This window comes from Carcharhinus amblyrhynchos, chromosome 15 (assembly GCF_965287045.1).
Source record: "Carcharhinus amblyrhynchos chromosome 15, sCarAmb.v2.hapA, whole genome shotgun sequence".
NCBI classification, from domain to species: domain Eukaryota; kingdom Metazoa; phylum Chordata; class Chondrichthyes; order Carcharhiniformes; family Carcharhinidae; genus Carcharhinus; species Carcharhinus amblyrhynchos.
Window position 1 is genome coordinate 24,375,537 of NC_137338.1, and position 18,981 is coordinate 24,394,517.

General features: G+C 41.8%; 1 protein-coding gene across 1 annotated transcript in view; it reads right to left on the minus strand.

Moving 5' to 3' along the window:
* Nucleotides 1–9,563: 9,563 nt before the first annotated feature.
* LOC145352930 (uncharacterized) overlaps nucleotides 9,564–18,981 on the minus strand; it is a 31,548-nt gene continuing 22,130 nt past the window's right edge. Inside the window, exon 3 of the mRNA XM_080203234.1 lies at nucleotides 9,564–10,294. Coding sequence (XP_080059360.1) covers nucleotides 10,078–10,294 — 217 coding nt within the window. The 3' untranslated portion in view covers nucleotides 9,564–10,077. The remainder of the gene's footprint in view (nucleotides 10,295–18,981) is intronic.

An 18,981-nucleotide genomic window follows, 5' to 3' on the forward strand; every position in this document is an offset into this window, starting at 1 on the left:
AGTTCCCAGGCTTTTCCTTGCAGCCCTTTTTAAATAAAGGCACGACATTTGCCACCCTCCAATCTTCAGGCACTTCATCTGTGACTACCGATGATTCCGATATCTCTGCTAGGGGACCCATAATTTCTTCCCTAGCCTCCCACAATGTCCTGGGATACACTTCATCAGGTCCTGGGGATTTATCTACCTTGATAAATCCCCAGGCAAGGTTCAACACAGATGTCAGGGGGACATATTTTACACAGAGGGTGGTGGGGGCCTGGAATGCACTGCCGAGCAAGGTGGTTGAGGCGGACACACTGGGATTGTTTAAGACTTATCTAGATAGCCACATGAACAGACTGGGAATAGAGGGATACAAATGAATGATCTAGTTGGGTGCATGAGCAGCGCAGGCTTAGAGGACTGAAGGGTCTGTCCTTGTGCTGTATTGTTCTTTATTCTTGATGCACTTTAAGACTTCCAGCACCTCCTTCTTTGTAATATGTACGTTCCTCAAGACATCATTATTTATTTCCCCAATTTCCCTAACATCCATGCTTTTCTCAACAGTAATTACTGATGAGAAATATTTCTCACCCATCTCTTGTCGATCTGCACATAGATGACCTTGTTGATCCTTAAGAGGTTCTATTCTCTTCCTTGTTACTCTTTTGCCCTTTATGTATTTGTAGAAGTTCTTTGGATTCTCTTTTGCCTTATCTGCCAAAACAATCTTGTGTCCCCTTTTTGCCCTCCTGATTTCAGTCTTAACTCTACTCCTACACCCCCTATACTCTTCAAGGGATTCACTTGATCCCAGCTGCCTATGTATGCCGTGTGCCTCCTTCTTCTTCTTGACCAGGGCCTCAATATCCCGAGTCATCCAGGGTTCCCTACTTCTGCCAGCATTGCCCTTCACTCTAAGATGAATGTGTTTACCCTGAACCCTGGTTAACACACTTTTGACAGCCTCCCACTTACCAGACATCCCTTTGCCTTCCCACAGACTCCCCCAATTAACTTCTGAAAATTCCTGCCTGATACCATCAAAATTGGCCTCAGAGATTTCAGAGAGATTGGATGTATTTCCCACTTCCTTTCATCATTGGTAGAATTCAAAAATGAAGAAAGTTTCATTAGCAGAGCTCCTTTTATCTGTCTTAATCATCAAACATTTTTATTCTCAATCTTTGGATCAGACTTGCACCCGATGGACTGAAATTTTTTAAATACCAACAAACCGCAACTGTAGCAGAACACAGGAATCAAGTTCAGGGAAAGCAAATAGAACAGCTACCAGTGAGGAAAGCACAAAAATACATCAAATTAAGAACAACCAATTAAAGGAGAAGGCAAGTCAATTAAATCATTCAATTTCTGTTTTGCAAATCTTAATTCACCAATAAATTGCAAATTTAGCATTTGCGGCATAATAAGTGCATTAAAGGGGAAGTGGTGGCATAGTGGTATTGAGCGTGGACTAGCTATCCAGGGACTGAATTTGAATCCCATTACGAAATTTAAATTCAAGAAAGATCTGGAATTAATTGACCATGAAGGCATTATTGTAAAGAGCCTTCTGGTTCCCTAATGCCCTTTCAGGGAAGGAAATCTGCCATCCTTACGCGGTCTGGCTTACATGTGACTCTAGACCCACAGCAATGTGGTTGACTGTCAAATGACCTAGCGAGGAATGAGAATAAATGCTGGCCCAGCCAGCGATATCCTCATCCCTTGAATGAATAATAAAAAAAGATAACATTCACAGGCACACTGAGCTCAATAGTCTCCTTCTGTTCTTCATCATTTTATGATAATACTTAATAATGCCCCTGTACAATATAATTTTCTGGATGTTGAAATGGCTCTAACTAAGTTCTCCTGTGCCCTGGAAGGTCTGAGTTTGTGTGCATAAAAGCTTCTTAAACAAATCAGTGTCAACTGAGCAGGCACAAGATAACATAGCATTCATCTGTTCCTATTACTCCCTAATGAATCACAGGAAGGATAGTTGATTCAATTTACAGACAGATGGATGAAAGTCATACCTCATCATCTGGCTACTTCCTTCCAAAAATAATGTGGTTTGTTCCTTTCTACCTACTCACTTGACTACTAATTAGCATTTACAGAAAAACAAATATTGTGCTTTAAATGTGTCTGTCAAGTGCAGAATCTCCAAATGACCACAATTTGGAATTAGAATAGAACTAATCACCACGCCATTTAATATTAAGGAAACATCCTGATGTAAACAGCAGTTTAACCTGTACAATTGAAATTACTTCATTGCTATTACATTACAATCCCATTGGGCATCATTTAATTTAAAGAAGAAATCCAAACATGTAGGTGTCAATCTGCAAAACCACACCACAAGATTTCATATTTTTAAACAAGAACAAGCTTTATTGTTTATCAGAAAGATTTAAACAATGTAAGCACTTTAAATACTATAGTTTATAGCTATGTATATTATGAATTCAGTTTTACTTTTTAACTTCCTCAAAGAATTTATACCTTATATACACCTTATACCTTATAACAATCTTGAAGGCGCATTGACTTCTTTAGAGACCAGACCAAAGGTATGCCATAGCCCTCCAGAATTTAGTTTAATTCTCTGTGGTGATCCAACCATCCTTTGGGATAAGTTTCAATGTGGGGACTTTCCAACAGCAATTTAGCTATATGACTCTCCACATTTTCTTTACAGACCTTGTGGATGCCTCAGCTCTGTGTTTGAATTGTCGGCAGATGCCTAACTGTCTACCCAGAGCTTTGTAAACTAATCCTGGTGATTGCTTTCTGTTACAAGGCTCTGTGAGGACCACCACAGATGTATTCCACTAGCTGCAAGCTAGATAAAATCTTCACAAAATCAAAACTGAGAGAACCCTGCCTGCATTCCATGTGGTGAATGATTAAGTTAGTTTATTCTCTGCTTGAAGTGAAGACCTAACTGACTATCATCTCACGTTGGCTCTCTCAATCTGGTGAGATGCAGTCGACATCAGTGCAGATCTGCAACTGTCTCTGTACATTCTCCATTTGGAACTGTTTGCTTCTATCAACAAACACCCAGATTACATAAAAAGAATCTTCCATGCCCACAACCCATCTCTATAGCTACATGGTTTGCTTTGAGATGTTCTCAAAGAACAATGTAAATTGTTTTAGCTTCAATGCTACTCTTTGATTCAATAATCCATATAATAATTCACATTGCTAAAGAAGTTTTATGGCCTTTTTTCCAAACTCCTTGTGTCCTCAAAGAAAGGCCATGCATGCAGGAAACAACACTTTTCACTTCATACAACTACATGTGAAAATAATTAATCAAATCAAATCAAATGTTTACAAATCTGTTTTTAGCTTCCTTTCACATATAATTCAAATCTTTTCTTGAAGTAATGGCAGACAATCTGGCCCCATTGAATCAGAACAAAAGAGTCCCAATTGGTTATTGCTATCACAAGCTTCACGTCAACTTCTAAGATAAGTGTAGCTTACCCTTTACAAAATACTAAACCCAGACTTGCTGAATTATATTTACAGCAGAGTGATTACAAGTTTCTCAATTCGATATTTCCACTTATCTTGCACTTAACACTTTAACCTCCAACTTATTTTCCTGAAACCATAAATTATACACTATAACATGTGAGTTATGAACAAAATTTTTGCAGCCATTAATATGTACACTGAATATAGGGTACTTATGGAAATGCAGTCGTGGTTTCAAAAGCAATTCTCTTTTGACAAACCAGATTACAGTATTGGGAATAATTCTGAAGAGCGAGGAAAGCTATTGGAATTTAAATTAGTGTTTTGTAATCTCATTTTTTTTTCTTCTGCTTCCTTAGAGACATAGATTCGTCCTTTGGTTTAATTCCTCAAGTGTTGACAGGATGATTCACCCTGAGTTTGCCAGGTGTCATCTTCAGTTCACCCACCATCCAAATGTGCATTTATCAGCAGAACTCAATGATTAGCAGTCAGGGGGTGACAGACCCAACTGATTTTTCCCCTCCTTAACCTCAGGGTATCTGGTGATGACACCCTACACCTAGCCAGCTGGCTCAGCACAAACCAAGATCTGAATCTGAGATGATCACTTATCCTCAAATGTAGTGGCACATTAACGTGCAGCTTCTATCAATCCCTACCTGCCTCATTAAACAAACACGAGAAAAAGTTGTTGTATTTCCACAGGAGTTATTTTTGGCATTAGATTCTTTGAATCTCAAAATATTTTGGGATGAAAATAAGTTTTGGGCATTGGAACAAAGTGTCAGGAAACTCCAACATAAAAGTTATTTTCCTGAAACCAAAAATTATATCTGTAACATGTGAATTACGAACAAGATTTTTGCAGCCATTAATACATACACTGAATAACAGGGGGCTGATTTGATGATGCACATTTTGTGGCATCCCTACACGACATTGGTTGGAAGTTTACAGCCTTGCCCACACTGGAATCAGAGTGGGCAAGGCTCGCAGAACAGACTTCTCTGCTGGCCTCGCCTGTCCCTTATTCAGTCTATGAATCATAATCCTCTCATGATTCAATGGGTACGTTCTGATAAGTAGCAAAATCTTGTAAATCAGGCAAGTCCCAGATTTTGTTCTTGATAAGATTAGTGATCAAGGTCTCAGCTCATAAGGTCAGGGGCGGAAAACTATTCCGGATTCCTGTTTCTGATTACTATCCGGTAACTTCTGCCCAACATCCACATGCATGAGAACATGATTATATTTGTTATTTTGGTTCCTGCAGTTGAATAGCAAACCAAGACTCACTCTGGAGTAAGGATTACCTGGACAAGATCTTGCAGGAAATTCAGCACCCACAACACTGTACCTCATAATAAATTACTGCCTTTAGTACAGGGTTGGGAAGCACAGCTTCAATTACTTAATTCGTCTCAATTCATTGTGCAACAAACTTCAGGATAGTCTTAATCTGAAATGTTCTGGTGCAATTTATTGAAGTACTGATTTTTATAGGTTTGCACTGCAGACCATTGTGTGACAAGGAAGAATTTGAACTGTGAAACATTGTGTGATTTCAAGAAGAAATTAGATATAGCTCTTGGGTCTAAAGGGGTCACGGGATATGGGAGGGCAAGGCAGGATCAGGACATTGAATTTGATGATTAGCCATGATCATCATGAATGACAGAGCACCTCAAAGGGTAGAATTGGCTACTCCAGCTCCTAGTTTCTATTCACTATGCTTGTCCTACTCCTTTCTTGGTTTTCACCATTTGCTTTCTGATCTTACACTGAATGTGGTGATGGGTGGCACATGTCATAAACGGTCTCCTCAAATGGTAGCTTATTCAAGAATGAAGACCCAAACCGGCCATTTTATGTCACTATCACCACTATTTCCATTTCTGGTGGTTAATGGTGATTCTGTTGTAATACATATCCATGTATCCTTAAACGGGTTCATGCATATCATCAGATTCACATGGAAGATAAGGCTAATAAAAGGGCAGTTCACACAAGATTGTGGAGTTGAATTTCCACAGCATTTTTTACAGTCATCATTAAATTGATTTCTGGCTTCAGAGTTCACTTACACTTAACACTTTCATCTCCAGCCTAAGAGTTAGATATTTTATATTCATTTTCAGGCTGTGGGTGTCACTGTCCGGGTAAGAAGTCTCACAACATCAGGTTAAAGTCCAATAGGTTTATTTGGTAGCACAAACCACCAGCTTTCGGAGCTTTGCCCCTTCGTCAGGTGAGTGGCGTTTACTACCAAACGCTAGTGGCATTTGCTACCAAATAAACCAAAGCACATTATTCACGAGTAAGGCTTATACTAACACTGCAATGAAGTTACTGTGAAATTTGCCACACTCTGGTGCCTGTTCGGGTCAATGCTCCTAACCAGCACGTCTGTGGGAGGAAACCAGAGCACCTGGAGGAAACCCATGCAGTCACAGGGAGGATGTGCAAACTCCACGCAGACGGTGGACCAAACCAGGAATCGAACGCAAATCTCTGGTGGCTGTGAGACAGCAGTGCTAACCACTGTGTCACCATGCCACCTGTCCCATACAGGTAGTGTTGCTGACCTTAGGTAAACAGCTCAGCAATTTGTAATGAGGAAGTCCCATGGCTTGTGAGTCATCACAGATTTCTGGGTGAAATATGCCAGTGTGTATTCTGTGAAAGTGGCCACTTAGTGTTCACCTTTCCTCGAATTTCAAGAAATTGCTGAACTTGCACATTAAGTACAAATTAAACACACTTGGGAAAGTTGGTGCTGCCTGGTACATAACAATGTGAGGAGTCTTTTATGTTTATGCGTTTTTAAGTTTATTTATTCGTGTCACAAGTAGGTTTACATTAACACTGCAATGAAGTTACTGTGAAAATTGCCTAGTCACTACACTCTGGTGCCTGTTTGGGTACACTGAGGGAGAATTTAGCATGGCCAATGCACCTGATCAGCATGTCTTTCAGACTGTGGGAGGAAACCCACACAGACACGGGGAGAATGTACAAACTCCACACAGACAGTGACTGAAGTTGGGAATTGATCCCGGGTCCCTGGCACTGTAAGGCAGCAGTGCTAACCATGGTGCCTCTGCTTCAACAACCCCAGTCAACCTCTCCAGCCCAGAAAGGGGACAATTTAAACCGTGGAATCTCACTGTGGAAGGGTAGTAAATAGTTTTTTTAAATGACCAAATGTTAACTTCTTTTGTCTCTTCTTGCTTAACCTAATCTTCTTCTACCTTTCCATGTCATATTTGACCCTAACCCAATCTCTTTCTCAATCGTTCCTCTACTTCTTTCTCAATCCTTAAATCTCAGTGATTGAGGAGATAGGCAGGTTGTCCTGTCATTCAGCGAGATCCCAGATGTCCTACATTCACACCATGTTGCTATCAGTTTGCTCATCCAGCAATGTGAGACGTGGGATATTTCATAGGATCCCTACGGTGCAGAAGGCGACCATTCAGCCCATCACGCTTGCACCGGCAACAGTCCCACCCAGGCCCTATCTCTGTAACTCCATGTGTTTTACCCTACAAATCCCCCTGACATTAAGGGGCAATTTAGCATGGCCAACCTTTCTAGCCTGTACATAGAATCCCTACAGTGCAAAAGGAGACCATTCAGCCCATCAAGTCTGCACCAGTAACAATCCAACCTCGGTTTTAATCCCTGTAACCCCACATATTTACCCCACTAATCCCTCTAACCTACACATTGAGGGACACTAAGGAGCAATTTAGCATGGCCGATGCATCTAATCTGTGCACCTTTGGGCTTTGAGTGGAGCACCCAAAGGAAACCCAAACAGACACAGAGACAATGTGCAAACTCCACATGGATAGTGACCCAAGCCGGAATCGAACCCAGGTCCCTGGAGCTGTGAGGCAGCAGTGCTAACCACTGTGCCACATCTTTGAACTGACATGTGAGGAAAAAATGCCCAGCAAGTGGGACATGCCATGTGATGCTCAATCCACTAGTATGGGTCATAATCTAAGCGCTATTTGCACTGGCGCCAGTGCAGTGGGTAAATTATGCATTAGGAAGAAGCTGTAACAAAATAATGGAATCAGTCATGAAGTATTAACACGTTATGGTGCGATGTGTCATATTCGGCTATTTACAAGAGGAGAAAACAAACATTGAAGTTAAACAAGGATGTGTGTTCAGAATTAAACAGTAATTCAGAGCATTTCACTGTGAATTAAATCAAAGGAATGACTATGTTAGACCAATATTTTTGGAGTACAAGGAACTCCACTGTCCTGAAGCAACTTGTATTTGAAGAAATCATGCTCCTCCAATAAAGTAAATGTACTCATGACAGAACACTAAATTCCTACAAAACATGTGAATGATTAAACGAATTGTTAGGGTGAACAGAGCAAAGCTTTTTCTTCTGACTGGACAATTCAGATAAAGGGACGTATAACCTTAAGATTAGAGCTTGGAATCTGGGTGGGTGGGGGGTTGTTACCAGTGAAGCAACTACAGGCTTGAAAAATCTCTTCTCAAATCATCTATATCATTTGTGATTTCACCATAAAACTACAGAAGATTATGCCTTAAAACCATTCTTCACAAATTCTTGCGTTGCACTATTGTAAGGCACATATTTTTTAGGATCAGATTACAGAGACCATTCAGTCCGTTGTATCTGCAGCTCATGCCACTCCCTTCCCTTACTTTGTAGCACCTCGGTTCCTTTTCGCTTCGGGTCCTTCTCTAATTCCACAATTTGAATTTGCCTCCACCAGTCTTGTACAATACATTCCAAATCCTAATACTCACTGTGTAAAAGTATTTTTCCTCATAGCACCATTGGTTCTTATATCAATTCATCTTATATCAGACTTTGTCTGATTCTTCACTCTTCGGCCAATGTTTGCCTGTCTAGACCCTTCATGATTTTGAAACCTCCATTAAGTCTCCTCTCTATCTCTGTTCTTCAAGCGCAGCCCGAGTCTTCAATGTGTCCATGTAACTAAAGTCCCTCATCTCTAGAACCATTCCCATAAACTTTTTCCTGCACTGTCAAAGCCTTCACATTCTTCTTTGAGTGGGTGCCTAGAATTGGGAGCAATACTCCAGCTTTGACAAAGGGTCATCTGGACCCAAAACGTCAGCTCTTTTGTCTCCTCTCAAATGCTGCCAGATGTGCTGAGATTTTCCAGCATTTTCTCTTTTGGTTTCAGGATACCATATGCATTTTTTGTTGCTTTCCCTACCTCATAGAATGCCTACAGTGCAAAAGGAGGCCATTCGACCCATCGAGCCTGCACTGACAATAAATCCCTCCAGGCCTGATCCCCACAACCCCATGTATTTACCCTAACTGGTCCCAAAGGTTAATTTAGCATAGCCAAGCAAGCTAACCCACACATCTTTAGAGTGAGGGAGGAAACCGGAGCAATCAAGAGGAAACCCACGCAGACATGGGGAGAACGTGTAAGGTTCACACAGACCTGCCCTGCCATCTTCAATGATTTGCGCATAGATACCTCCAGATGTATGTGTTTCTGCATCCCCTTTAGAACTGTGCCCTTCATTTTATATTTCTTCTTCTTCTGGTTCTCCAACCAGAATTTATCTCTTCACGTTTCCCCTCAATAAATTTTATCTGTCACACGTCTGTCCATTCTACCACCCTATGTCCTCTTGAAGTCTATCACTAACCTCTTCACAGTTCGCACTACTTCTAAATTTTGCATCACCACAAATTGTGAAAGTTGTCCTGTAGAGCCAAGTCTCAGACATTAACATGCATCAAGAAAAGCACTGGTGCTAAGACTGATGCCTTGGAATTCCTCCTTCACCATCATGCAGTCTCTTAAAAAAAAACAATCAATATTCATCACTCTCTGTCACCGTTCACTTGGTCAACTTCTTATCCACACTGGCAATGTCAACTTTGCTGCCACATCTGCTGAGTGGCACTTTATCAAATGTCATCATTTTTAAAGTTTATTCATTACTGTCACCTTAACACTGCGATGAAGTTAGTGTGAAAATCCTCTAGTCGCCACTCTCTGGCGCCTGTTGAGGTACACTGAAGGAGAATTTAGCACCTAGCCCGCATGTCTTTTAGACTGTGGAGAACCCATTTAGAGAACATGCAGACTCCGCACAGACAGTGACCCAAGCCAGGAACTGAACCCAGGAGCCTGGCGTCGCTGGACCCAATATTAACTCTGGGAAAGTGAATGGGTTTTGAATGGATTAAGATGAGACACAATATGCAGTGTTGCCACAACTGGGCTGAATTTGCACTTTCTACTTTTAGTAATGAATGCACCAGTATATTTTTCAGTCTGATATTTCAAAAGCCTGACTAAAATAGTGGACAAAAGAATTTGACACAAGCACGTTTGTTACTAAAGTCGCCCAATGCAATTTCAACCCACAAACGTGTACTGTTGAGAGCTCCGAGGTCCCCTTGAATCATCAGCACTTACAGGAATGATTCATAACACCAATTTCTTTTAAAGCCACGATGCTACATGTTGTGACACAAAAGATTGTCCCCATTCCTGAGAACCGGAATGTTATTATACGTTTTAGATCGTCTGATCATGGAATAACTCTGGCAGAAATCACAGTATTATCCAACAGTGGCTGTGGTCCTTCCGAGACTTCAAGGCATTTCTGTTCATTGTTGGTATTTACACTAGCCACATTTCCAGTGTCAACTGTCAGTAATGATGAAACGGCATAGCTCATTCCCTGGACCGGACCACCATTGTTCTTGTTCAACTTGTTCGCTGACGTTTTTCGTAAATTATCAATTCTACAAAACAAAGGAAGATAGACATTCAAGAATTAGGAAGGAATCTGGTTTATCAACATTCCCTACTTAGTGACATGTTTTCAGATATATTATTTGAATTGCATTGTCATGCAGGGCCACTTGGCCGAACTGATCATAGAATCACTACAGTGCAGAAGGAGGCCATTTGGCCCATCGAAATTGCACTGACAACAATTCCACCCAGGCTCCCTAACCCCACGTTTTTAGACTTTTGGCCCCCGCTGACACTTAGGGGCAATTTAGCATGGTCCATCCACCTAACCTGCACATCTTTGGACTGTGGGAGGAAACTGGAGCACCCGAAGGAAATGCACGCAGGCACGGGAAGAATGTGCAAACTCCACACAGAGTGACTCTAGGCCAGAATCGAACCTGGGTCCTTGGCGCCATGAGGCAGCAGTGCTAACCACTGTGCCACTGTGCCGCCCTATTGTCTCTGGACTAGTAATCCAGAGACCAATGCTCTGAGAACCTGGGTTTTAATCTTATCAGGGCAGATGGTATAATTTAAATACAATAAAAATCTGGAATTAAATGATAACCATGAAATGTTGATTATTTTTGTAAAAACCTATCTGGTTCACTGATGTCCTTTACAAAAGGAAACCTGTCAATATTACTTAGTCTTCATGCAACTCCAAGGCCAGAATTTTCCAGCAATTTTCACTGATGGGATCCTATGGTTCCGCTGATAGCGAACTCCCACTGCCTGGAAACCCACTGCGGGGAACGTGGAAAATCCCACCCCAGATTCACAGCAATGTGGTTGAGCCTTAAACAACTACTAGGCCATCCAGCAACATCCATATCCCATGAACAAATATTTAAATACTGTTGGCGGCACAATAGCGCAGTGCCAGAGACCTGGGTTTGAGTCCCAGTTTGGGTCACTGTCTTTGTGGAGCTTGCACATTCTCCCCGTGTCTGCATGGGTTTCCTCCGGATGCTCCGGTTTCCTCCCACAGTCTGAAGGACGTGCTGGTTAGATGCAATGACCCAAAGAGGAGCCGGACTGAGGGAATTTCACAGTAACTGCATTGCAGTGTTAATGTAAGCCTTACTTGTGACTAAAATAATAAATAATAAATAAAATAAAACAATTCCCATCCCGCCTGCAACAATGTTGGTGGGGCTGGAAAATCCAGACTGGCTGGAAAATCCCGGCCAAGTTATGATTTGGTGATCAGGATCCATCGAAGTCCCAGATTGGAACTGCTATCCCTCCCTACTGGAAGCTACTCAGATCACTGAGATCCCCCAAATGCGACGACTCACGCATACCCAACTCCCTTCTCCCCACCGCAACTGTAACCCATTCATAAGTAAACTCTAGAATTGCTTCCTTAAATCTTCTACTCCTTTGAGACATTCTTTAAAGCCCAACTCTTTGCTCAAGCTTTTGGTTACGTGTTCTATTAAGCGACTGAGTTTGATAATGCTCCTGTGAAATACCTTGTGACATTTTGTTAGGTACAGAGATATATAAATGCAGATTGCCATTATTATTCTGTTTATTCAAAAGTGGAAGGGAACCACTTGCAAAATATAAAATTGGGAAAACACCCTCATTCACCGACTTGCAAGCTCCTCGAAACTTTTTTCAAAAGCACTAGGATGTAACAGTCCAATCTAAACACAGAACTCTCCACTCGACGGTAAATAAATGAATTCATTGTTTGAGTAGAACAATCTGGTATCATTGAATCATTGCCCAAATTTCATTCACTCCAGATTTGAAGACCAGCTATTGTGCAGGCCGTTTAAACCCAGAGGCACTTCCCCTTTTTGATGAATGGAACAGCAAACTCATTATGTTTCCTGTAGCAAAACTAGGACCTGGGAGAGGCACAGAGTCATACTGCACTTACAACAGTTCCAGATCGTGCTATTTTACAATTATCTCCAATTATCTATAAAGCCTGAAAAATAGCCCTAAGCTTCTTTGTGCAATAACTTTATTCTGGCTACTTAATAAGCCGTGAAATAGTTATAGCAGCAATAGCTCATACTGAAGTTAAAAATAAAAGCCACAGCGAACTGTATGAAATGCAAATTTATTGCTTGCTGCGGTTTATTTACTACTGCTAAAGCATTCTAGCTGAGGACTACTTGACTGCTCTTCTCTGTTATGCATATCTCCTCAACTGCTCCTGGATGTATAAATGTACAGATGTACATACAAATTAGAAATATAGGAAAAGGCTATTTAGCCCTTTCAGTCTACTGTGCCTTCCCCCCATATCCCTTGACCCCTTGAACCCCAAGAGCTATATCTAATTTCTTCTTGAAATCACACAATGCTTTGGCCTCAACTATATTCTGTGATGGTGAATCCCACAGATTCATCAGTCACTGGGTGAAGAAATTTCTCCTCACCTCAGTCTTAAAAAGTTTACCCCTTATCCTTAAACTATGGCCCCCAGTTCTGGATTACTTCACCATCAGAAATATTGACCCCGATTCCCCCATTGTGACCCGCAACTTTTCTGTTGGGTCGCTGTGGGGGACGCGGGTCTCTGGCCTTGTTCCGGGATTTGTGTATGTGTCAGGAGCACATGTCCATCTCCCAGAGCCGGTGAACAGCCGCCTGTCAGACCACGCTGAAAACCAGCGGGAAGGCAGGTAAGTAAGTTTCATCTTTTTTGCATGTATTTGAAATATGTTTATTAGCTCTTTATCAAGACCTTTCAGGTCCCGATTGAATCTCCCAAATCCGCCAGGAATACTTCATTCCGGCGGGGTTTAGAGTAGCCCCCCACATTTGGGGAATGAGCGGGAGACTCTGCTGGAATGAAGGTGGGGACAATTGGGGACCCCCAGGGGGTCGGGCGGCAGGGGGGTGAGTGTGGTACTCCCTGCGCATGGGCACCCTGGCAATGCCAGCCTATGACCCCTGGCACTGCCCGAGCGACAAAGTGCCCATGCCCAGGGAGTACCTTGGCACTGCCCATCAGGCATTGGGCAGTGCCAAGGGCTTTTGGTGGCCAGGGCCTGGGACGATCGATGAGGGTGAGGGGTCCTGCTTCCAGTTTGCAGGCAGGATTGGTCTGGGATGGAGGGAGGGAAGCAATTAGGGGCAGATTGTGGTGGGGGGGCTGGTGGGGGGGGGGGGGGTCTGCTGGTGTGAGGGGTGGGAATCTCCAGCGTATGCAAGCCTATCCTGTCTAATTCCCTCACAAGACAACCTCCCCATTCCTGCTGTTACATTAGGAAACTTTCTTTGAACTGCTTCCTCAAATAAGGAGAGCACTGTGGAACACAGTATTCCAGATATGCTCGTACCAAACCCCTGTAAAGCTGAAACATAACTTCCCAACTTTAGTATTCAATTCCCCTTGCAATAAGCAATAATGTTCTGTAGCCTTCCTAATTACTTGCTGCACCTGCATACTAACTTTATGCAATTCATGCATTAGGACACCCAGATCCCTCTACATTTCAGACCTCTGCAATCTCTCACCATTTAGATAATATACTTTTTTTTATTCCTCCTGCCAAAATAGACAATCTCACATTTTCTAACTTTATAATCCATTGGCCAGATCTTTGCCCCCTCAGCTAACCTATCTATATCCCCATGTAGCCTCCTTATGTTTTCTTCATAACTTACTTTCTGACTTAACATTTGTATCATCAGCAAACTTAGCAACCATATTTTTAGATCCTTCAAATCAAGAAATTTATATAAACTGCAAAACGTTGAGGCCCCAGCATTAATTTCCATAGTACAGAACTTGTTACATCTTACCAGCCAAAAAAAAGACCCATTTATGCCGGCTGTCTGTTTCCTGTCAGCCAGCCGATCCTCTATTCATCCTAATGTGTTACCCCCTACAATGTGAACTTTCTATTTTCTTCAATAACCTTTGATGAGTCACCTTTTCAAATGCCTTCTGGAATCTAATTACTGGACATCCACTGGTTCCCCTTCATCCACAGTGTATGTGACTCCTTCAAAGAACTCCAATGAATTGGTTAAACATGATTTCCCTTTCACAAAACCATGTTGACTCTGCCTGATAATTTTGATATTTTTTTCTAAGTGTCCTGTTGTAATATCATTATTAACAGCTTTAACATTTTCCCTATGACAGATTTAGGCTACAGGCGTGCCTACCCCCCTTTTTGAATAATGGAGTTCCATTTGCTAGTTTCTAATCTAATAGAACCTTACCTGAATTTTGGAAAATTAAAACCAACACATTAGCCAACTCATTCACCTTCTTTTAAGGCCCTTGAATGAAGTCCATCAGGGAGTTGGTATTTGTCAGCTTGTAATTCCAACAATTTGTTTAGTATCATTTCTTTGGTGTTTGTAATTTTGTTGAGTTCTTCCCTCCCTTATAATTCCTGAATTACTGCAATTTCTGGGATGTTACTTGTACCCTCCAGGTGCAGGCCCATTCAAAATACCTGTTCACTCCACCTGCCATCTCCTTAGTGTCCATAATTAATTCCCCTGACTCACTTTCTATAAGACCAACACCTTTTTGTTAACTCTTTTCTTTTGTAAATATCTATAGAAAATTTTACTATCTGTATTTATATTTCTAACCGGCTTTCTCTTGTACTGTAACTTTTCCCTCCTTATTAATCTCTTAGTCATTTTTGATACTTTTTATATTCTGTCTAATCTTCTGGCCTGTTGGCCAGCTTTTCACAATTATATATTTTTTTCTTTAAGTATGCTACCATCTTTTAACTTTTTAAATTAACCACAGATGGTGGGTCCTTCCCTGGAATTTTCCTTTCTTGTTGAAAGGTGTATTCTGAAATTTCCCCTTAAATGTCTGCCACTGCGTCTCTTTTGACCTATCCCTTAACCTAAATTGTTAGTACATTATAGCTAGCTCTGCATTCACGCTCTCATAATTGTCCTTATTTATGTTTAAAATACTGGTCTTAGAATCACTCTTCTCTCCATCAAACTGAATGTACAACTCAATTATACTATGGTCATGGCTAACTAGAGGTGATTTTGCTATGAGGTCATTAATTAATCTAAAAATGGTCATAAAAATGTGAAAGTGGTCATAAAATGAACCTTCTAGTCATACTCTGACAGATATTCATTCCAAATGGCCTGTTGGTTAATATCTAAGGTACTATATTCTTTATGTGTAACCCAATTTAAATGGGCTCCTTCCCTTTCTGCTGCCGCAATGGATGTTATCCTACAGCAGTGCTGTATATCTCCCACTTCAGAAGCAGCAGATTATCTCTCCGTTGCAGAGATTCTACCAGGAATCCATCTTACCTACGGCCCAAGGAGGAAAATAGGACAGGGTGAGAGGCAAAATTCCCAACCCAATTCTCTTGCAGTGAGATTAGGAAGACTCAGACCCTTACGCACATAACAATACTTCAAAGTAATTCATGATGTAAAAAAAATTAAACATTCTTTGAAAAGTCACTGAGACATATCAGAGCAGTATTGATTGAGTGCTGTATTATTGATGGCACAGTCCTTGGATGAGATATTAAACCTAGTTTTCCTGTTCAAGTGAATACAAACTAATCCATTGCAACACTCAAAGGACAGAGGTGTTCTCCCAGTTTCCTGGAAAATATTTATTGTTCAGCCAGCATCACAGAAAGAAGAAATTATCATCTTATTTACCTTGTGGCTTTCATAATGTGTTTGCATTTTGAAATGTAGCCTTTGTTTTGATAGAGGAAATGCAGCACGCTGTTTTTTGTAAAGCTGTGGCTTACAAGCAGCAATGAGATGCATCACCAGATGGTCTGTTGATGGCTACAGATTACAGATGAACACCCTGAGAATTGCCCTGTTCTTCTTTGAAAAGTTCAATGGGAACTTTTATGTCTAACTGAGACTGGATGAGGCCTCATTTCAATACCCTCAGCTGAAAGACAACGAGGGCGATTCTCTGGCCATTTACAGGCTGGGTTTCTCCGGTCCCACTGGCAGTGCCCCTCCCTCTCCCATCACAGATTTCCCACTGGCATGGAGTGACATCAATGGGAAATCCCACTGACAGCGGAGGAACCATTGAATCCCGAGGCCAGTGAACAGCCCGCCTCCTCCTGCCCCAGAGAAACATGCGACTGGGAGGCCAGAGAATCCCCAAATCACCCAGAGCGCACAGTCTCTTTTAAAGCAACCTAAACCCATTGAGAATACTCCATCCCACTGGGATGACTCATCCAGTCAGACTGGCCAGCGGATTTAGAAAGTGAAGCAACCTTTCAGTGAGGGGTTGGAGTCCCACCTTCAGCGAGTTAAAACCAACCAACTCTTCTACTTGCGAGAGGTGTGTGGGCGACCGCCTGTAAAACTCACCCACCAACATTTGGAGGGTCATCTTCACTTTCCATTCACTGTTGACAATTGCTAACCCACTTCCTTTTTCCTTGCATGTCAGGCTCCTCTTTTGAGTAACTTTGTCATTTTTGGTTCACTCTAAGTTATTGAGACTCCCACATACCATTAGCATTGCTCCCTGTCTAGTACAGTGCGATTGCTCTGTGTACAATGTCTGCCCTACGCATGCATCCTTTTGATAAGCTCTCAGCTAAAATGCCACATTCAATCTCACTAAAATTGTTGCAGGAATTTTCCTGGCATGCTGTTATGTCTGACTCATTGACACACACACACAGTGGTTTATCGCTGTTAATTAAGCTGTGAAACTTGCAGGATTTTGTGTTCTTTTTGATTAGGTGGTCACACTGTGCTCAAAAATGTTCAAACTTCATGGTTTATAAGAAATGGTTAGCATTTATCCACTTGCTAACTATCCGTAACACCCACACTTTGTAAAACTGAACCCAATATCACCAGCTTACACCCCCACACACTCCCTTATTTAAAACAAGTAGCAGTTATTCACATCTATTTTGTCTACTGTGAAACCTATTTGTGTTGTCACTCTCATGTCAGACATGACGTTTTAAAGCTGTATTTCTGCTCACTGGTAACCTAATAAACCTATTATTTCAAGTACAGAAAATGTCAGGGTGCCTGGGCCAGTTCAAGACAAAACATTTAAGAATTATTTAGATGTGTACTTACAATGCCAAGGCTTTCAAGGCTATGGGTCAAATGCTGGAAAAATGGGATTAGAATAGTTAGGTGGTTTGTCTTTGACTGGTGCTGATACGATGGGCTGAAGGGCCTTTTCTAGTGCTGCACATGTCTATGACTCCAAGGCTGGAATGTTACCACCATTCCCACCAGTGGGATTTTCCCAACTGGCTGCAGTGAACGGAAATTTGGCTGGGATGCCAAATTCTCCGACTTTGCTGCAGTGGGAGCGTGGCGTGAGCGGCAGGCAAGATCGCACCCTCAGTAACTGTGGAGGTCAGCCTTCTTAAATAGGTGGCAACATCACTGACTATATCAGAGAGCAGTTCAGGAAGGGGCACAATGTGTAAAGCTAAGAGAAGAATCTTTGCATGATGAATCATTGTGCATAAGTGTGCAAACGCAAAGGTGGTGGTGGGGGGTGGTTGCATTGGAGGGGGAAAGGCGGAAGAGTGGCCCAGGTAAAGTCAGTCTGCGTTCTAGCTCCGCTGAAATGTTTGTTTAAATTTGATGGTCCAGCTTTCTAACTAAGGCTGGCAGGTTTCCACCTGGAAAAGCTCCTCTTCAGGGGTTTATCACAGAGCAAATTAGGCGTTGGGGCAGACCGATTTCACAAAAGGGGCCTCAAATGAGCACTGATCACTATTTTAACATTGTGATGGGGCTTTCCAATAAATCTGATGCATATCCTCGATGACTACAGGGATGCCCAAGCCGGCTGTATCGGATCCTTCGGTGTCTGTGTCGTGCCTAAGAAATAGGTGTGGCACAAACCAATTTCTGGGCCAGTGTGCAAAAAATAATTTCCTTTGGTAATTTCCTATGTAATTCAGAATCTTAATTATCACCATTACAAGATTATACTATTTTGCTGACGCAGAAAAGAACAGCTGTCCAAGTATTACGACAAAGAATTCTTGATTTTATGACCTACATAAAATACAACATGATTTCACCCATCTGTTTGTTCATTATATTCATTTTCTAAAGGATCAATTTACTGAGCCTTCAGCTGCCATCGGCGGAATGTTATGTTCTGAGTTACAACTAAACAATGCCATGGTAATTTTACACAACAGAAAAGTACTGTGGATAATGAAATCTGATTAAAGGACAGTAAATGCTGGAAATACTCAGCAGATCTGGGACCATCTGCGGACCGAAGAAAGAGTTAGGCCAGAATTCTCCGATCTTGCTCTTGGCTGGGATTCCCCAGTCCTGCTGCTGTGAATGGAGATTTGGCTGAGCGTCCAAATTCTCCGTTCTCGCTGGCAGCAGTGGACATCGGAGAATTCGGCCTTAATGTTCCGGGTCAGTGATCTTCCTCAGGATGTGGAGAATTTAGAGATGTAACAGGTTTTAAGCAAGGCTCAACAAAATAGGGAAGTGAGGAAGAAAAAGAATGAATGAGACAGTCTGTGACAGGAAGGATTAAACAGCAAAAGGCTCGATAGCACAAGGTGAAGAGAGATGGTAAACGGAGAAGAAACAAAAAAATGAGTTGAGAGGAGGTGTAAATGTGAAAGACAGAATCAGCATCAACAGCTGTTGCTGTGAGGTTCACTTTAGGGAAGGAAATCTGCCACCCTTACAAGCTAGATTCTGGACCATCTCGCAT